This window comes from Thermobia domestica, chromosome 11, assembly GCF_964235325.1.
Source record: "Thermobia domestica chromosome 11, izTheDome1.hap1.1, whole genome shotgun sequence".
Lineage (NCBI taxonomy): Eukaryota > Metazoa > Arthropoda > Insecta > Zygentoma > Lepismatidae > Thermobia > Thermobia domestica.
This window is the reverse complement of record NC_137464.1, coordinates 217,495,079-217,508,238: the sequence shown is the minus strand read 5'-3', so window position 1 is coordinate 217,508,238 and position 13,160 is coordinate 217,495,079. Positions and strand designations below refer to the sequence as shown.

The 13,160-nt window shown below is 35.1% G+C and overlaps 1 protein-coding gene across 8 annotated transcripts in view; it reads right to left on the bottom strand.

Moving 5' to 3' along the window:
* The window catches only part of l(2)k05819 (transmembrane protein 94-like protein l(2)k05819), a gene marked incomplete in the record, with an annotated part of 143,479 nt that overhangs the window by 51,330 nt on the left and 78,989 nt on the right, over window positions 1-13,160 (bottom strand). For 6 of the 8 annotated variants that reach the window (XM_081731632.1, XM_081731629.1, XM_081731625.1 and 3 more), the window contains 1 exon segment: window positions 4,505-4,642. In XM_081731632.1, coding sequence (XP_081587758.1) covers window positions 4,505-4,642 — 138 coding nt within the window. 8 annotated transcript variants of the gene reach the window in all.

The following is a 13,160-nucleotide window of genomic DNA, read 5'->3' as shown; positions in this document are numbered from 1 at the left end:
CCACCTCTCTTTCTACAGATGTCCACATTAACATATTGATGTGATATATATTCCCTTCATTTGGCTTTAAGCTTCTCAAGGGAAGTGCACTGTTCATCCATGGATAAAGGTAGTAAAATGAAACAAGTCCATCCGAAAAAATATATATAGTAATGTGTACACTCAAACAGGCAGATGTCATCATTTAAGACGGATTGAAGTTTCAAAAGTACTATCTATCAATGTGATATTAGATTGTTCGTGTTCATGATTCGGCGATCACCATATTAAATGCGAACTAGTCACAGTATTACGTACCTAGACAAAGCAATGAAAAGACACAAATGCAAGAGCAAAGTAAGTAATCATCTACCCATATGTTAGTAAGGCCATGTTCAGAATATAATTCTGAGAATGATTTGAGCGAGACAGATATTGACAAGCACCAATACAAAACAATATTTTATAATCTGCCATCTAACTAGTAAAAGTGGAATTAAGTAGGTGAAAGGAAGTGTTAATAGACAAATATGTAGAGTCCATCTTTTCTATACATCATTATTTGTAATTTTTATTTTCATTCATATTAAGATCTTGCGTTAGTCAATCATAAGAAACAATTTTCAAAATTTTCAACAGTACCACGAAATTCTCCATCAATGAATTTTTGAATTTCTAATAATAAAGCTGCTGTGATTGACAAATTGAGATTTTCTTATAAATGGACGCTTCTGAATCCTTAAGACATTTTAATTCTTTAACCACGTTGCTGCCCACGAGTAAGAGAATGGCATTCAATTAAAATCCGTGTGAGTAAAGCTGGCTCTCTACAGCAGTCCTAATTTGCTTATCAGTTTCAAATCGCTGTTCCCCTCAATCACGTTTCTATTTGTGTTAACAGATGGAAGTCAAATGTGTGCAAGCATAGTGCTTCGTTTCCCTGTTTCTGAAGATTGATTAATTACTCAGCCGGAGGAATAAAAACTCCTTAATGGAAGGGACTGATGTCTCGAAATATGAAAAATGGTTTCACCGTTTTCATTTGTTTCAGAATTGTTTAGCAGCACATGAATTTTTTTTTTTTAAAAAAGAATACACGTTTATTAGCATTTTCTTATTTTGGTACAAGCATTACTTGCCTGAAATAGTACGAAACTGATTGCCACACTAGAAAACAATGTTTTCCTTGGGTCCACGGTGGTGTTTTATTACGAAAATGAATTAAGAACTTCAAGAACAAAACATATTTTTTTTTACCTGAATGAAAAAGTGTTTCTTTTTATTGCTGTACCTCCATAAATTATTTTCACTGCAGCCATCCATCAGATGACAAATATTACAGTATGATAGCGTTAGTCTCCTGCGTATCATGCGGCTCCCAAGGTGTATATATATATATATATATATATATATGTGTGTGTGTGTGTGTGTGTTTGTGTGTGTGTGTGATATTTAGCTCACGAGGCCCGGGCTTACAACTCGCTACAATTAAGTTAAATTTAATTTATATGACAGTTAATGTGTTAATCGCTTTTACAGGAACCGTCTACTCTTTATATATCCACAAGCAACTTCCACTGCTAAAAAATAGTCAATTTCGAATTTTTTCCCCACAATACTATCTTAGCCTACTTGCAGAAACTCACGAATTTAACTTTTACTATACTTATTTAATCGTGAACTCCCTCGTGGCTATATGGTTAGCGTATGCGCCTGTGGCGCGGGAGACTTGGGTTAGATTCCCAATGGGAGCTCATGTGGTTCGAATAGATATTAAGCTATAGGCACACGTCTCACATAGCCTCAGTGCTGAACAGGACGATGAACTCCACATCAACATAGCCAGAAACTACAAAAGTCAATATGTCTGAAAATTACCGCAGAACAGCAAACTGCACCCTTACTAATAAGAACTGGATACATTAAACTTCTCGCTATCGACTCGAATAGAGACGTAAAACCTGTTTTTTCTTGAGATCAGTTTTACCTATAACTATTCGATCAGGCCTTGTTTCCATATTCTCAAAGTAAACACAACAATACACTGAGCAAGGCTATGTGATAAAAGAATATATAAAAACACAAACACGTAACAGTCAGTATGTTGAAACTTTATGTGTTTGTGTTTTTATATATTTTAATCAAGTGTGTAGTTGTGTCTAGTTTGAAAATTTGACCTTTAAACGCCTCGAAACTTCCTCGTTCCTTCTTTTACTTCACCTTTGAGTAGCAATAACAACATTGACAGAAACCATCTTGTATTTATATAATTATTTACAGTAGTATGTATGCAAAGGAATACGTGTGTCACTGTTAGGAAAATACAAAGAACAATAGACACAAACTGCTACACATGTAATACATAATTAACAATTCTTTCCAGCAAATTAAGAACTATCAATTATTACTAGCGACAAATGGCATACTTTTTAGCACCACGAAGTTTGTTCTTTCCATTTTTTTTCGAAAACTACGCATGAGTGTTTACTCATAAGCATGCCATTTTGTTCAGCTGAATATGATCAATCGACTGATATATGTTTGGGCAACATTTTAGTTAAAAACACATTAAAATTTAAGAGTTAATTATACTTTTATAAGCTGTATCTCATTAATTACACTTTATATTGTCGTTGTGTTAGTGTCATAATGAAGAGCTTAATGATGGTATATCCCAGTATAAGTTTCAACTGAATAAGTGACATGGTTTTCGTACAGCATCAGTTTTTAGGTTTACACATTAATTGCATTTTTTCTCCATTTTCTTTGAAAATTATGCATGAACTTTTATACTCACACACGTCATTTTGTTCAGCTAAATAAGTTCTATCAATTGGTATAAGTCTCTTCTTTAGGCAATTTTTGCCTTCTGTTCAATGCTAATAATATTGTAGATTTTCTCGATTTTTATGCATCGAATGATACATGAATATACTCTCTCATTCGTAACTAGAAAGATAATGATGTACAAACTATGAATCTAACGTAATTAGGGTAGAAACACGAGCTTCCTAAGTTAGAGTTTACAATTTCTTAAAAAAATCTAAAAGTATTATTACTACGAAAAATGAACGAGAGAGAAGGATAGAAATGCAACGAGGGGGAAAAATTACAGATGAGGCTTACAGTTCTCGGTTGGCACATAGATTAGAATTAGAAATTGAATTATTAGGCTTTCGGCACCTATGGCCATGTTAACCCGTCACGTATGAGGGATGATGTCCCTCGGCGATCACACTATCCGAGGAAATGAAAGGATCGAGGAAGACAGGAAGCGGCCTGGGACCTATGTTAGGTGCTATCCCGGCATTTGCCTAGTGTGAATGAGGAAAACGCAGCAAAATCTCACTCAAGATGGCTAGCCTGAGAAAGCTTTTATACTTTTTTGATCGAGTGTCCCCACCGGGAATCGAATCCGGGACCACTTGCACCGAAGACGAGAGCGTTAGTGACTACGCTACGTGGGGCCACGTGGCAAATACACTAGAAAACATACTCCTCTTAATCTCTTTCTGAAAAAAAAAAAAAAAGGAAAATTTCAGTGGAAAATTTTAAAATGCAAACACGAATAGTTCGATGGAAAGTTGTGTGTTAATGGTCTGTGTATCTGGATAGGATGAACAAGGTATCTAGATATTAAGATGATTCTTGATGCGTAAAGGGGTTAAGAGTTTTTCCAGCAAGAAATGAAGGTCACTAAGTGTAATTTAAGAGGGAGATGATATTGGAGGAACCGTGGCCCAGCTTATATATTTGATTTTTGATGTGCTCGACTGAAAAGGAGTCTGGGCATATATGATGATCACACTCATGAAAGAAAGCTATGAATCTGGTGTGGAGCACATGCGCAGACGAACTCAACCACATTCTTGGTCTCCGCGCTCGACATACCTTACTTCAGTGATTCTATTTGAGGATTTTGAGGACCAAGAGTAAGTCATTTGTAACATAGAATTGTCAGGCTATTGACTTTACACTTTAAATACTGTTGAGTTGAGTTGATTTTAGTTTAGCGTCCCTTTCAGCAGCGAGGCTATATGAGACGTGGACCTACTGATTAACGTGGAATCCGAACCACATAAGCTCCCGCCGGGAATCGAACCCGGGTCTCCCACGCCAAAGGCGCGTACGCTAACCGCTTAGCCACGGAGGAGCTCTTAAATACTGTTGAATATTACGTTAGAAATATAATATAGAATGAACTCTGCTGTACTACTGGAGGAGCATTTACCGAAGGTTATAGAGTTAAACATGAAAAACACCACGTATTCCATTAAATTTTGATAACTTTCAACTTTATGTTCTTTTCTTTCGTTAAAAAAGAAAGAATATTAATTTCAAAAATCGAATAATATATTAATAATAATAGGAAAAACAGCATATTTGTAATATATAACTTAGAGAATATTTACAATGTCAATTAATATAGCTAAACAAATTTGTACATTATGAGCTTAATTTGGAAGAAAAAAATAAAATTATTGGAGAATTGTATCCGCTGATAATTTGAACTGAACAAACCTACCGTCTTTTCAGCAGATGAGCACGTTCCTCCGAGCAGTCTTCATCTGTTGCGTACTTTGGTATACTTGCGTGGGATGCACGAACAGCGCTTTGAGATGGAGCTGAAGTATGCCAAGTTGTGGAATTACCACTTTCAGATCTGGTAATTAATAACAACACCACTTGAACAACAGGAACACACACAAGCTGTTATAAAGAGGTAACTACACACGAAAGTCACTCATGATATTAGGTCCCGATTTTTCTTAGTGATAAAACATGAAAACTTGTATTTGTCTAAATTGACCGTTCTTTGAAGATACGTATCTTGAAATAGATGTTATTAATAAGAACGATTATTCTTCTACAGAGATCTCAAAATTACGCAGACATTATAATCACTATTCATATTTTTGGACTTCTATAGCAATTTGAAAAATATTTAAAAGAATGGTGCTGGAGACATGTGTCATCGATCTCTTAAATCACGTTGCGGAGGTCACGTATGCATGTTTCGTTCCCGGCTTTCTAAGCAAACATTTCCAGATTTTAGGGGCCCGAAGCAAACTTGGGGGCGGGAGAGAAATCGACCCCAACGAACGGTAAATGAAATGAAACCTCTAAGTTTTACGTCACACGATTATGCCGGCTAGGCTAAAGTAGGGAGGAAACGGGAGAACTCCGAGAAAACCCACGTTGTTTGTCCACTACAAAGCTCATTTGACGCGAGGTGGGATCGAATCAAGGACCCCATGCACTAGAGGTGAATGCTCTACTTCTGAGAAAACAAGAAATGGAACAAAAATAAAATGAATAGTAATTCGTAGGAAAAACATAATAGAACGATTCTTTTTACCCCTCTGAATCAGTGCCGTGCCATGGAAAATCAGCACCCGGGGCAAGAGTATACGACGGCACCCCCGTACATATGAGTGAGGTCGACAGAGCAACCGCGAAGCGTAAGAAAATTTTCAAAAATAAACCCTGCTTTTTCTTGATTTTGAGAACTTTTTATTACCTTTTTCCTTCCATTTTATATATGTGCACATGCATTTTCTTAACATGAGTAACATTATAGGACCACTTCGTAAAGTAGGAGGAGTTCTACATAATAGTAATATTTCAAGTAATTTTTCTTTTTTTTTTTTTTTTCCTCCCGAATTTTCGGCTCTCTTACTTCGGCGCCCGGAGTTGTCGCCCAGCTCGCCCCCATTGCTCTGAATATTAGAATATATTGTTCATGAGTGACTTTCGCCATAAGAGAATAAAGAAATAGAAGATGGTATTATCAAAGAGTCTTTGAAAGGTGAAATATTTACAACAATCGTGTCTGTTTCCATTTAAGATGAAAACTAATAAAATTACTCCAGCAGAAACGAATATATTTGAACGTTTCTCTTTCAGTACCATTAACATATCTTGTAGGTACTATAGATTGAACTGGAAATCACAGCCTGTACGTTAATTTTTCATTGCTTAAGGCTTTCCAACTAAATTAAAATTCAAGTTTTAATTCGGAAGTTTCTTAGATACACATTTAAATTTGATATATTTATTACATTGATGAAAATGAATGAAATATACAATTGTATTTACTGCTTTCATCCTAAATAATGTACTATATACAGGATTTTTCAAAACAACACAGACAACGTTTGAGAGGTGATTTCTGATACCAAGATAAGACAAAAAGTAAAGACCAATCTGGGTACACAAATGCTTCCTTTCGAAGTTATAGGCTGCCGAAAACATGAAAAAGTAAACTTTAAAGGTTCATAGCTCCCAAACTATGGGGTTAACCGTACTCAGGTCAAGACTTCACTTAGGAACTAATATGTGCGCTATTGAAAAATGCATGTTTCAGAATCCTAAGGTACTCACGTAACAATTTTTAAAGAGGGAGTTTGGCTACGGGAATATAATTTGAAGTACTCACCAAACAAACTCTATAAAAATTGTTGCAGAAGTACCGCAGGACTGTGAAACTTGGATATTTGGACAGGGCACATACTAGTTCCTAAATGAAGTCCTGGTCCGACTGCAGTACGTCTCATAGTTTTGGAGCTATGGACCCTTAAAGTTTATTTTTTCATGTTTTCGACAGCCTATAGCTTCGAAAGGAAGCATTTGTGCACCCAGGTTGGTCTATACCTTTTGTATTTATCTTGTTGTTTTGAAATACCCTATATATATATAGGATGTTTCAAAACAACACCGACAACGGTTGGGAGGTAATTCCTGATACGAAGATGAGACGAAAAGTATAGACCAACCTGGGTGCACAAATGCTGTCGTTCGGAATTATAGCCTGAAGAAAACATGAAAAAATGAAATTTATATGTCCATAGCACCAAAACTATGGGATCTACCGCAGTCAGTTCAAGACTTCACTTAGGAACTAGCATGTGCCCTACCCAAATAACCGAGTTGCATAATCCTGTGGTACTTCCGCAACAATTTTTGTATAGATAGTTTTTCAGTACTTCAAATTATATGCCAGTAGCCAAACGCATTCTATAAAAATTGTTGCGTGAGCACCGTAGGATTCTGAAACATGTGTCTTTGGATACTGCACGTATTAGTTCCTAAGTGAAGTCTTCACCCGACTTCGGTAGGTCCCATGGTATTGGAGTTATGGACATTTAAAGTTCAGTTTTTCATGGCTTCGGCAGCCTATAACTCCGAAAGGAAGCATTTGTGTACCCAGGTTGGTCTATACTTTTTTGTCTCATCTTGGTGTCAGGAATCACCTCCCAAATGTTGTCGGTGTTGTTTTGAAACTATATATATATATATATATATATATATATATATATATATATATATATATATATATATATTGATTCATTAACCTACCCCAAAACTTCCTTTAATCAACTTTTTTTTGAAAAAGTGGGACTTGTTCCAGGAGTGTACGTAACGAATCCGTTCGCTACGAAACACACATGAATAATAAGTACATTAATATGTTTATTTTTCTTTAATTGCGCATATGAAAAGAGTAAAACAAAATTTTTAATCTCGTTAAGTTTACAATGGGTTCAAATGCGGTATTATTCAAAATAAAACAAATGAATCATTGATTCTCCTGAACATTAAGAAAAAATATATTAGCAACTTCTTGAAATGAATTTTGTCAAAACATACTCATGTACGTAGAATGAAGAAAAATCATTACTTTTACATTTTGATAAATTTAACTAATACATTTAACCTTATATCCGTAAAAGTCATAGTTAGCTCATATTGGAGCAAAAAAACAGACACAATTGAATTTACTGTATTAGTGTATTTAGCCATTGTATCAGTCATAGTTAAAACACAAAGGTGAAAATATAGGTAAGAACAATACATTAGCAAATAGAGGTACACTCATCAAGAAATCATTTAGGAAATTTTGAAAAAATAATTACAAAGAATATTTTTGGTAAGCTTATAGTGATCTTTATTATGAACCAACTTTTAGATCATTCATTTTATTTTGTGCAATGGACTTAGAAAAGTGAATTTACTTTTCATTTTTGGATTTTCTTTCATTTTACGTTACAATAGACTCTTTGTTAATGTTTGAATCTCATCCATGGGAACTGGAGCGATAACATACTCTCATAGACTTTGCTTAATACGTCACGATAATGCTTGAGCCAATGAGAATGCATGTGCAGATGAAATGAATAAAAATTTGTACGAAAGAGGGATTGAGAGTACGCCTGGTTCTAGACCTGTGGGCAGTGTTTCGTCTGAGAAGCGGGAAGAACGATGTATCATTGCTCAAGATGGAAGATTATTATCTAGACCTGCATTACAAGCTCTATTTAATTATTTTGCGAATATTTTTTTCTTTTAATGTTTTACGTTTACCTACATCAAGTAAAGTAAGTATGTAGATGTATCCTTATAAAACATATATAAAATGCAGTAAACTGAATCATATGTGTAATTTCTTCAATATTTTCTTCGGTGCTCGTTACGTGCATAGCTCGCCTATACTAGTTTTATATTATGTTCTTTACAGTGAAATCAAATTGCCGAAGTTACTGCTTTCAATATAGCTCTTAATATTGTGGTTTATTGCGGTTGTTTGTGGTGAATCACATCACAATCTACATCATAACAGCATTTGTATGTAGATAGCTTTATACGCATTTAAGTTGTTACTGGCGAAACTGTCAATGCAGAATGATGGATGGATCTCAAGTTCGATTCCCAAGCTTGTTCATTACGTTTGTTTCTTTTGCCATAATAAGCTCATATGATAATTTTTTTATTGTTTCCTAATTTTAGATTAATTAAAAGGTTTTCTTTAGAATATTTTCTTAAATTATTTAGTTGCCGGTTAGTAGTAAATCCAAGCAGGATTAAGAAAGAAAATTTCTAGAAAATGGGACTTTTAATGCACATTTCTGGGAAGAACTTTCCGTTTTCTTATTTTTTTAAATGCGCCATTTTATACAATACAATCTAATTATACATTATACTGAATCAAACCGTTATTAAAATAAATTATGAGCTAAGTGGCGTAATTTCTCTGCATTACTAACAAGGAAACTATGTTAAATCCTGCACGACGAAACCATATTATGTATTATACAGATACTACTCACTTTGTGAGCCTATCAAAATATGAAGTGAAATTAATATCATGTGCAGTCAGTCTCACATCCCCTTTAGTCAACAGAATCAGCGAACAGGCTGCAGGCATGACCTACAACTTTTCGTAGTGAAGAGCTCTAAAAATTTTCTTGTGACCTAGGGATGTCAGTTCTGAAAAGCATGTACCAAATCAGTACGACTGGCACGTAAAAACTGGGAATACTAACGTCAAAGAAAGCTATGCACCAGACCGTATTTCCAGTCGCCATGGCGACCTGGAGCCTTAGCATATACATTCAATCATATGGCTAATAGAATATAAAACCATTCTTCACAAACTATTTCTAGTAATTTTCCCAAATAATTTCTTGATTCTAGTAGTTCAAACTCAGAAGCTTAATGAAAATATACAAGCTCCAACAATCCACCACAACACACTGGCATTAATTGTATACCCCAATATGATGATACAAAAGCATACAATCACATGTGGACATAGAGGGGACAAAAAACACGAGGAATTGAACAATCCTACGCAAGCAGATACACTTACTTCTTGCATGTAAACTTGTAAACAGGCGTAGATTAAAAATACGAATAAAGAAAAACGGCACCATTTTGTCCCATCATATCTTCTAACTGCATCATTTCATCCGACTGAAATTAGCCTTTTCACATCACGGATGAAAATGTTTCAACCTATACATTTATTTCTTACTCAATATATTATAAACCAATGGTCGCCAAACTTACAAAGCTTCTGAGCTACCGTACCTTTTTTAAATCCTACTGTGAGCTACCAACCAAAAGAACTACCAACCTTTTGTTTAAAAAAAAAAAATCTTTGATTTGTTTATTGCCTATAAACTTACATTTCTTGTAAATATAAAATCAAACTATCCAAGCTAGCAAATGTCTATGTCTCCGCGAACTACTAGTAGCTCGCGATCGACGGTTTGGCGATCACTGCTATAAACTGTTCTGCCTTTAAAATAAATGCTATGCCATATTTAACATACTGACTCTTAGAGTGGAATATTTTTAAACTCTTTCTGTTTACGGATAGGAAAATACTTTCTTTTACTGAAGAAAAAGACATAATTTATAATTATAATTATATAATTTTTTATTTCATTATACATACCATATTTTGCTGAGAGCTCCTGGCTTGTTTTACTTTTCTTTTAAGAAATACTACATACTTAATTAAATAAATTAGATACATAATTTATTTTCTACATAGTGTGTCCCACAAAGGGGTTAACACTGTTTGAATGTTAATAACAAAGAAAGTATTAAAGATAACCCGATCAAATTGTTATTATTTAGCGCTCTCATCACTAGTGTATGTGTAGCCATTCATTTGTTTTCGTTCTCTTTTCCATTCATTCGGTTTGTTTTTCTTTTATTTTTAGTTCAGTTGTTAGAAGCGACAAGTGATTAAAAAGATGGCTGGAAACCTTTCCTTTGAGCAACGAAAATGGATTTTAAAGTGTTTCTGAAAATGTGAGTACATGCAATAAGTGCACAGACGATGGGAGTACAATTTGATACTGCGTCACCATCACGTGTAATAATTACGAAATTACGCAATACGTTTGAGAGGGAAGGAACGGTGTGCGATCTGAAGATGAGTCAGTGTGGCAGGAAGAAATCAGTAGAGGGGGGGAAACAGTGTTACAAAATTTCATAAGATCCTTTCAGAAGTCCATATGGCAAGCTTAACGTGAATCATCTGTATGCAACTCAAGTATTCACCACATTTTAAAGCAAACAAAATGGAAACCCTACATTCGCAGGTCGCTTCACGCAATCAATGAGGATGATCCGGATATGCACCTCCAATATTGTAAATGGATTTGAGATAATGAACAGTTGACTGATTTCATTGTTTGGTCTGATAAGGCAACTTTTAAACTGAATGGAACCATCAATCACCAAAACTGTGCATACTGAGCAAGAAACTATCCCCCATGTTATGGAAGAATGAGCTTTAATCTTTTTGGGTTATCATCAGTGTGGTGCGGTATGTCTGTCAGATGACTTGTGAAGCCATTATTTTTCACAAGAAGTGACAGGTGTAGGGTACCTTAACATGTTGCAGTAAAAAATTGTGTCAGCTGTTCATCAAATGTACCCAGATGAAGATTATTTTTCCAACATGACAGTACACTGCTGCATTACTACCGAAATATGTGGCAATTTCTGGATGAAATGCTTGTAGAGAGGTTGATAGGCCGACGAGGAAGTGTCGAATATCCATCCAAATCTCTCGATCTAACGCCGTTACACTTTTTTCTGTGGGGGAACTCTGAAGAACACTGTCTACATCACAAAAACACGTACGCTGCATGCCATGAGAGAGGCGATTGAGACTGGCTGTAAATTGATTCCAATGGAAACTATAGCACACGTTTGTCGGTCTGTTCCACAGCGTTGCCAACGATGTGTTGCTGCCAATGAAGAACATTTTAAACATATTCCACATTATAACATCATTAGTAATGTTTTGAATATCTTTGTGACAGAAAAGATCATATTTCGTTCATTTTGGTTTGAGTTATTTAAGTTCAAACAGTGTAAGCCCCTTTGTGGGACAACCTGGATTTATTTGTGAAAAGGAGTACTTCGAATCTCACTAATACATTTTGAACAAAAAGAAGCGCCCATACGGTTTGCACTGAATGTGATACAAGGATTTAGGAGGAAATAAAGAAAATGAAAGTAAAAGATATATCACATTTTCCAAACTTTATAGACAACTATTTGAATGTTCACGAATTAAAAAAAAAAAAAAAAAATACCTTTTAAAAGAAATTTACACTTGAAAAGTATGAACATGGTATATATAAACCACAGAGGTCTAAAGAAGTACTACGGAACAAAATTATCAGTGTCTATGTGAAGTGTAAGACGAGGAGCTACAGTTTAAGATGGAATCCGAAACACCGTAATGAGTTCAAATTTGAAAGCTGTCTCACCGGAAATCAAAGCCGAGATTTCAAGTAACACAGGCACGCACGCACTAGCCGAAAGTCCAGTGAAGCAACATCGGCCGGCTAGGCTAAAAGAGGCGGGAGATTATGAGAAATGAATGAAATAGTGGAATGAAGAAAGTGCGAGGAAATGGCAGAACCTCGAGAAAACTAACGCACACGGTGTTTGTCCAACACAAAGCACACTTGGCGCGAACTGGGATCGAACCAAGAACCCCATGCATCAGAGGTGAACGCTCTATTACTAGCCACCGCGGCCTGATAGTAAACAATATTTCACATACTGACATTATTAGGTTTTTCCGTTCGTAATTTTGAATATTTTAAAAAGAAAAAAAATTTAGCTTAACGTCTCACGATTATATACTGAGGCTATGGAAGACATTGATGATTATAGTGGAATGACGAAAGTAGTAAAACCTCGAGAAAACCCACGCACCACCACAAAGCCCAACTGGCGGAAGGAAAATTGAATACAAGACTTCCTTTTAAGGACACAATGGAACAGCGTATTGGTCGACAAAGATATTCGAAACTAAATAAATAATAATAACAATAAAACGTTATGAACAACAACAAATTATCACACATTCATAACAAGAAACCACAACTTGAAACAACAGGAAAAAGAAGCTTACGAGGCCTAATCACTGCCAAATTAAAACACCACTAATTTTACAGTAATTAGTGAAATCTTCAAATAGATAAAAGACAATTGGTTGTGATACAAAAGCACACTAGACAATATTATTTTGCATGAAGTATCGTTATTACGAGTCACCTAGTAGTTTTCCATTTGCAGCCATTTAGAAACGTGAAAATAAATGGCGATTTTCTAAATGGATGGAAACTGAAAGCAGGTAAATGAGTCGTGATAATGGTATCTCATGTAAAATATTGTCTAGCGAGCTCTTGTTTCACTTTTCCATTATCTTTTATCTATTTGAAGACATCCCTAATTACTGTAAAATTAGCGGTATTTTAATTTAACCGTAATGGGGCCTCTTAACGAAGAATTCAACCACAAGAAATTACAGAACTGAAAAGCGTAGTAAAAATGTCACAATAGGAAATCTCATTTTATTTTTT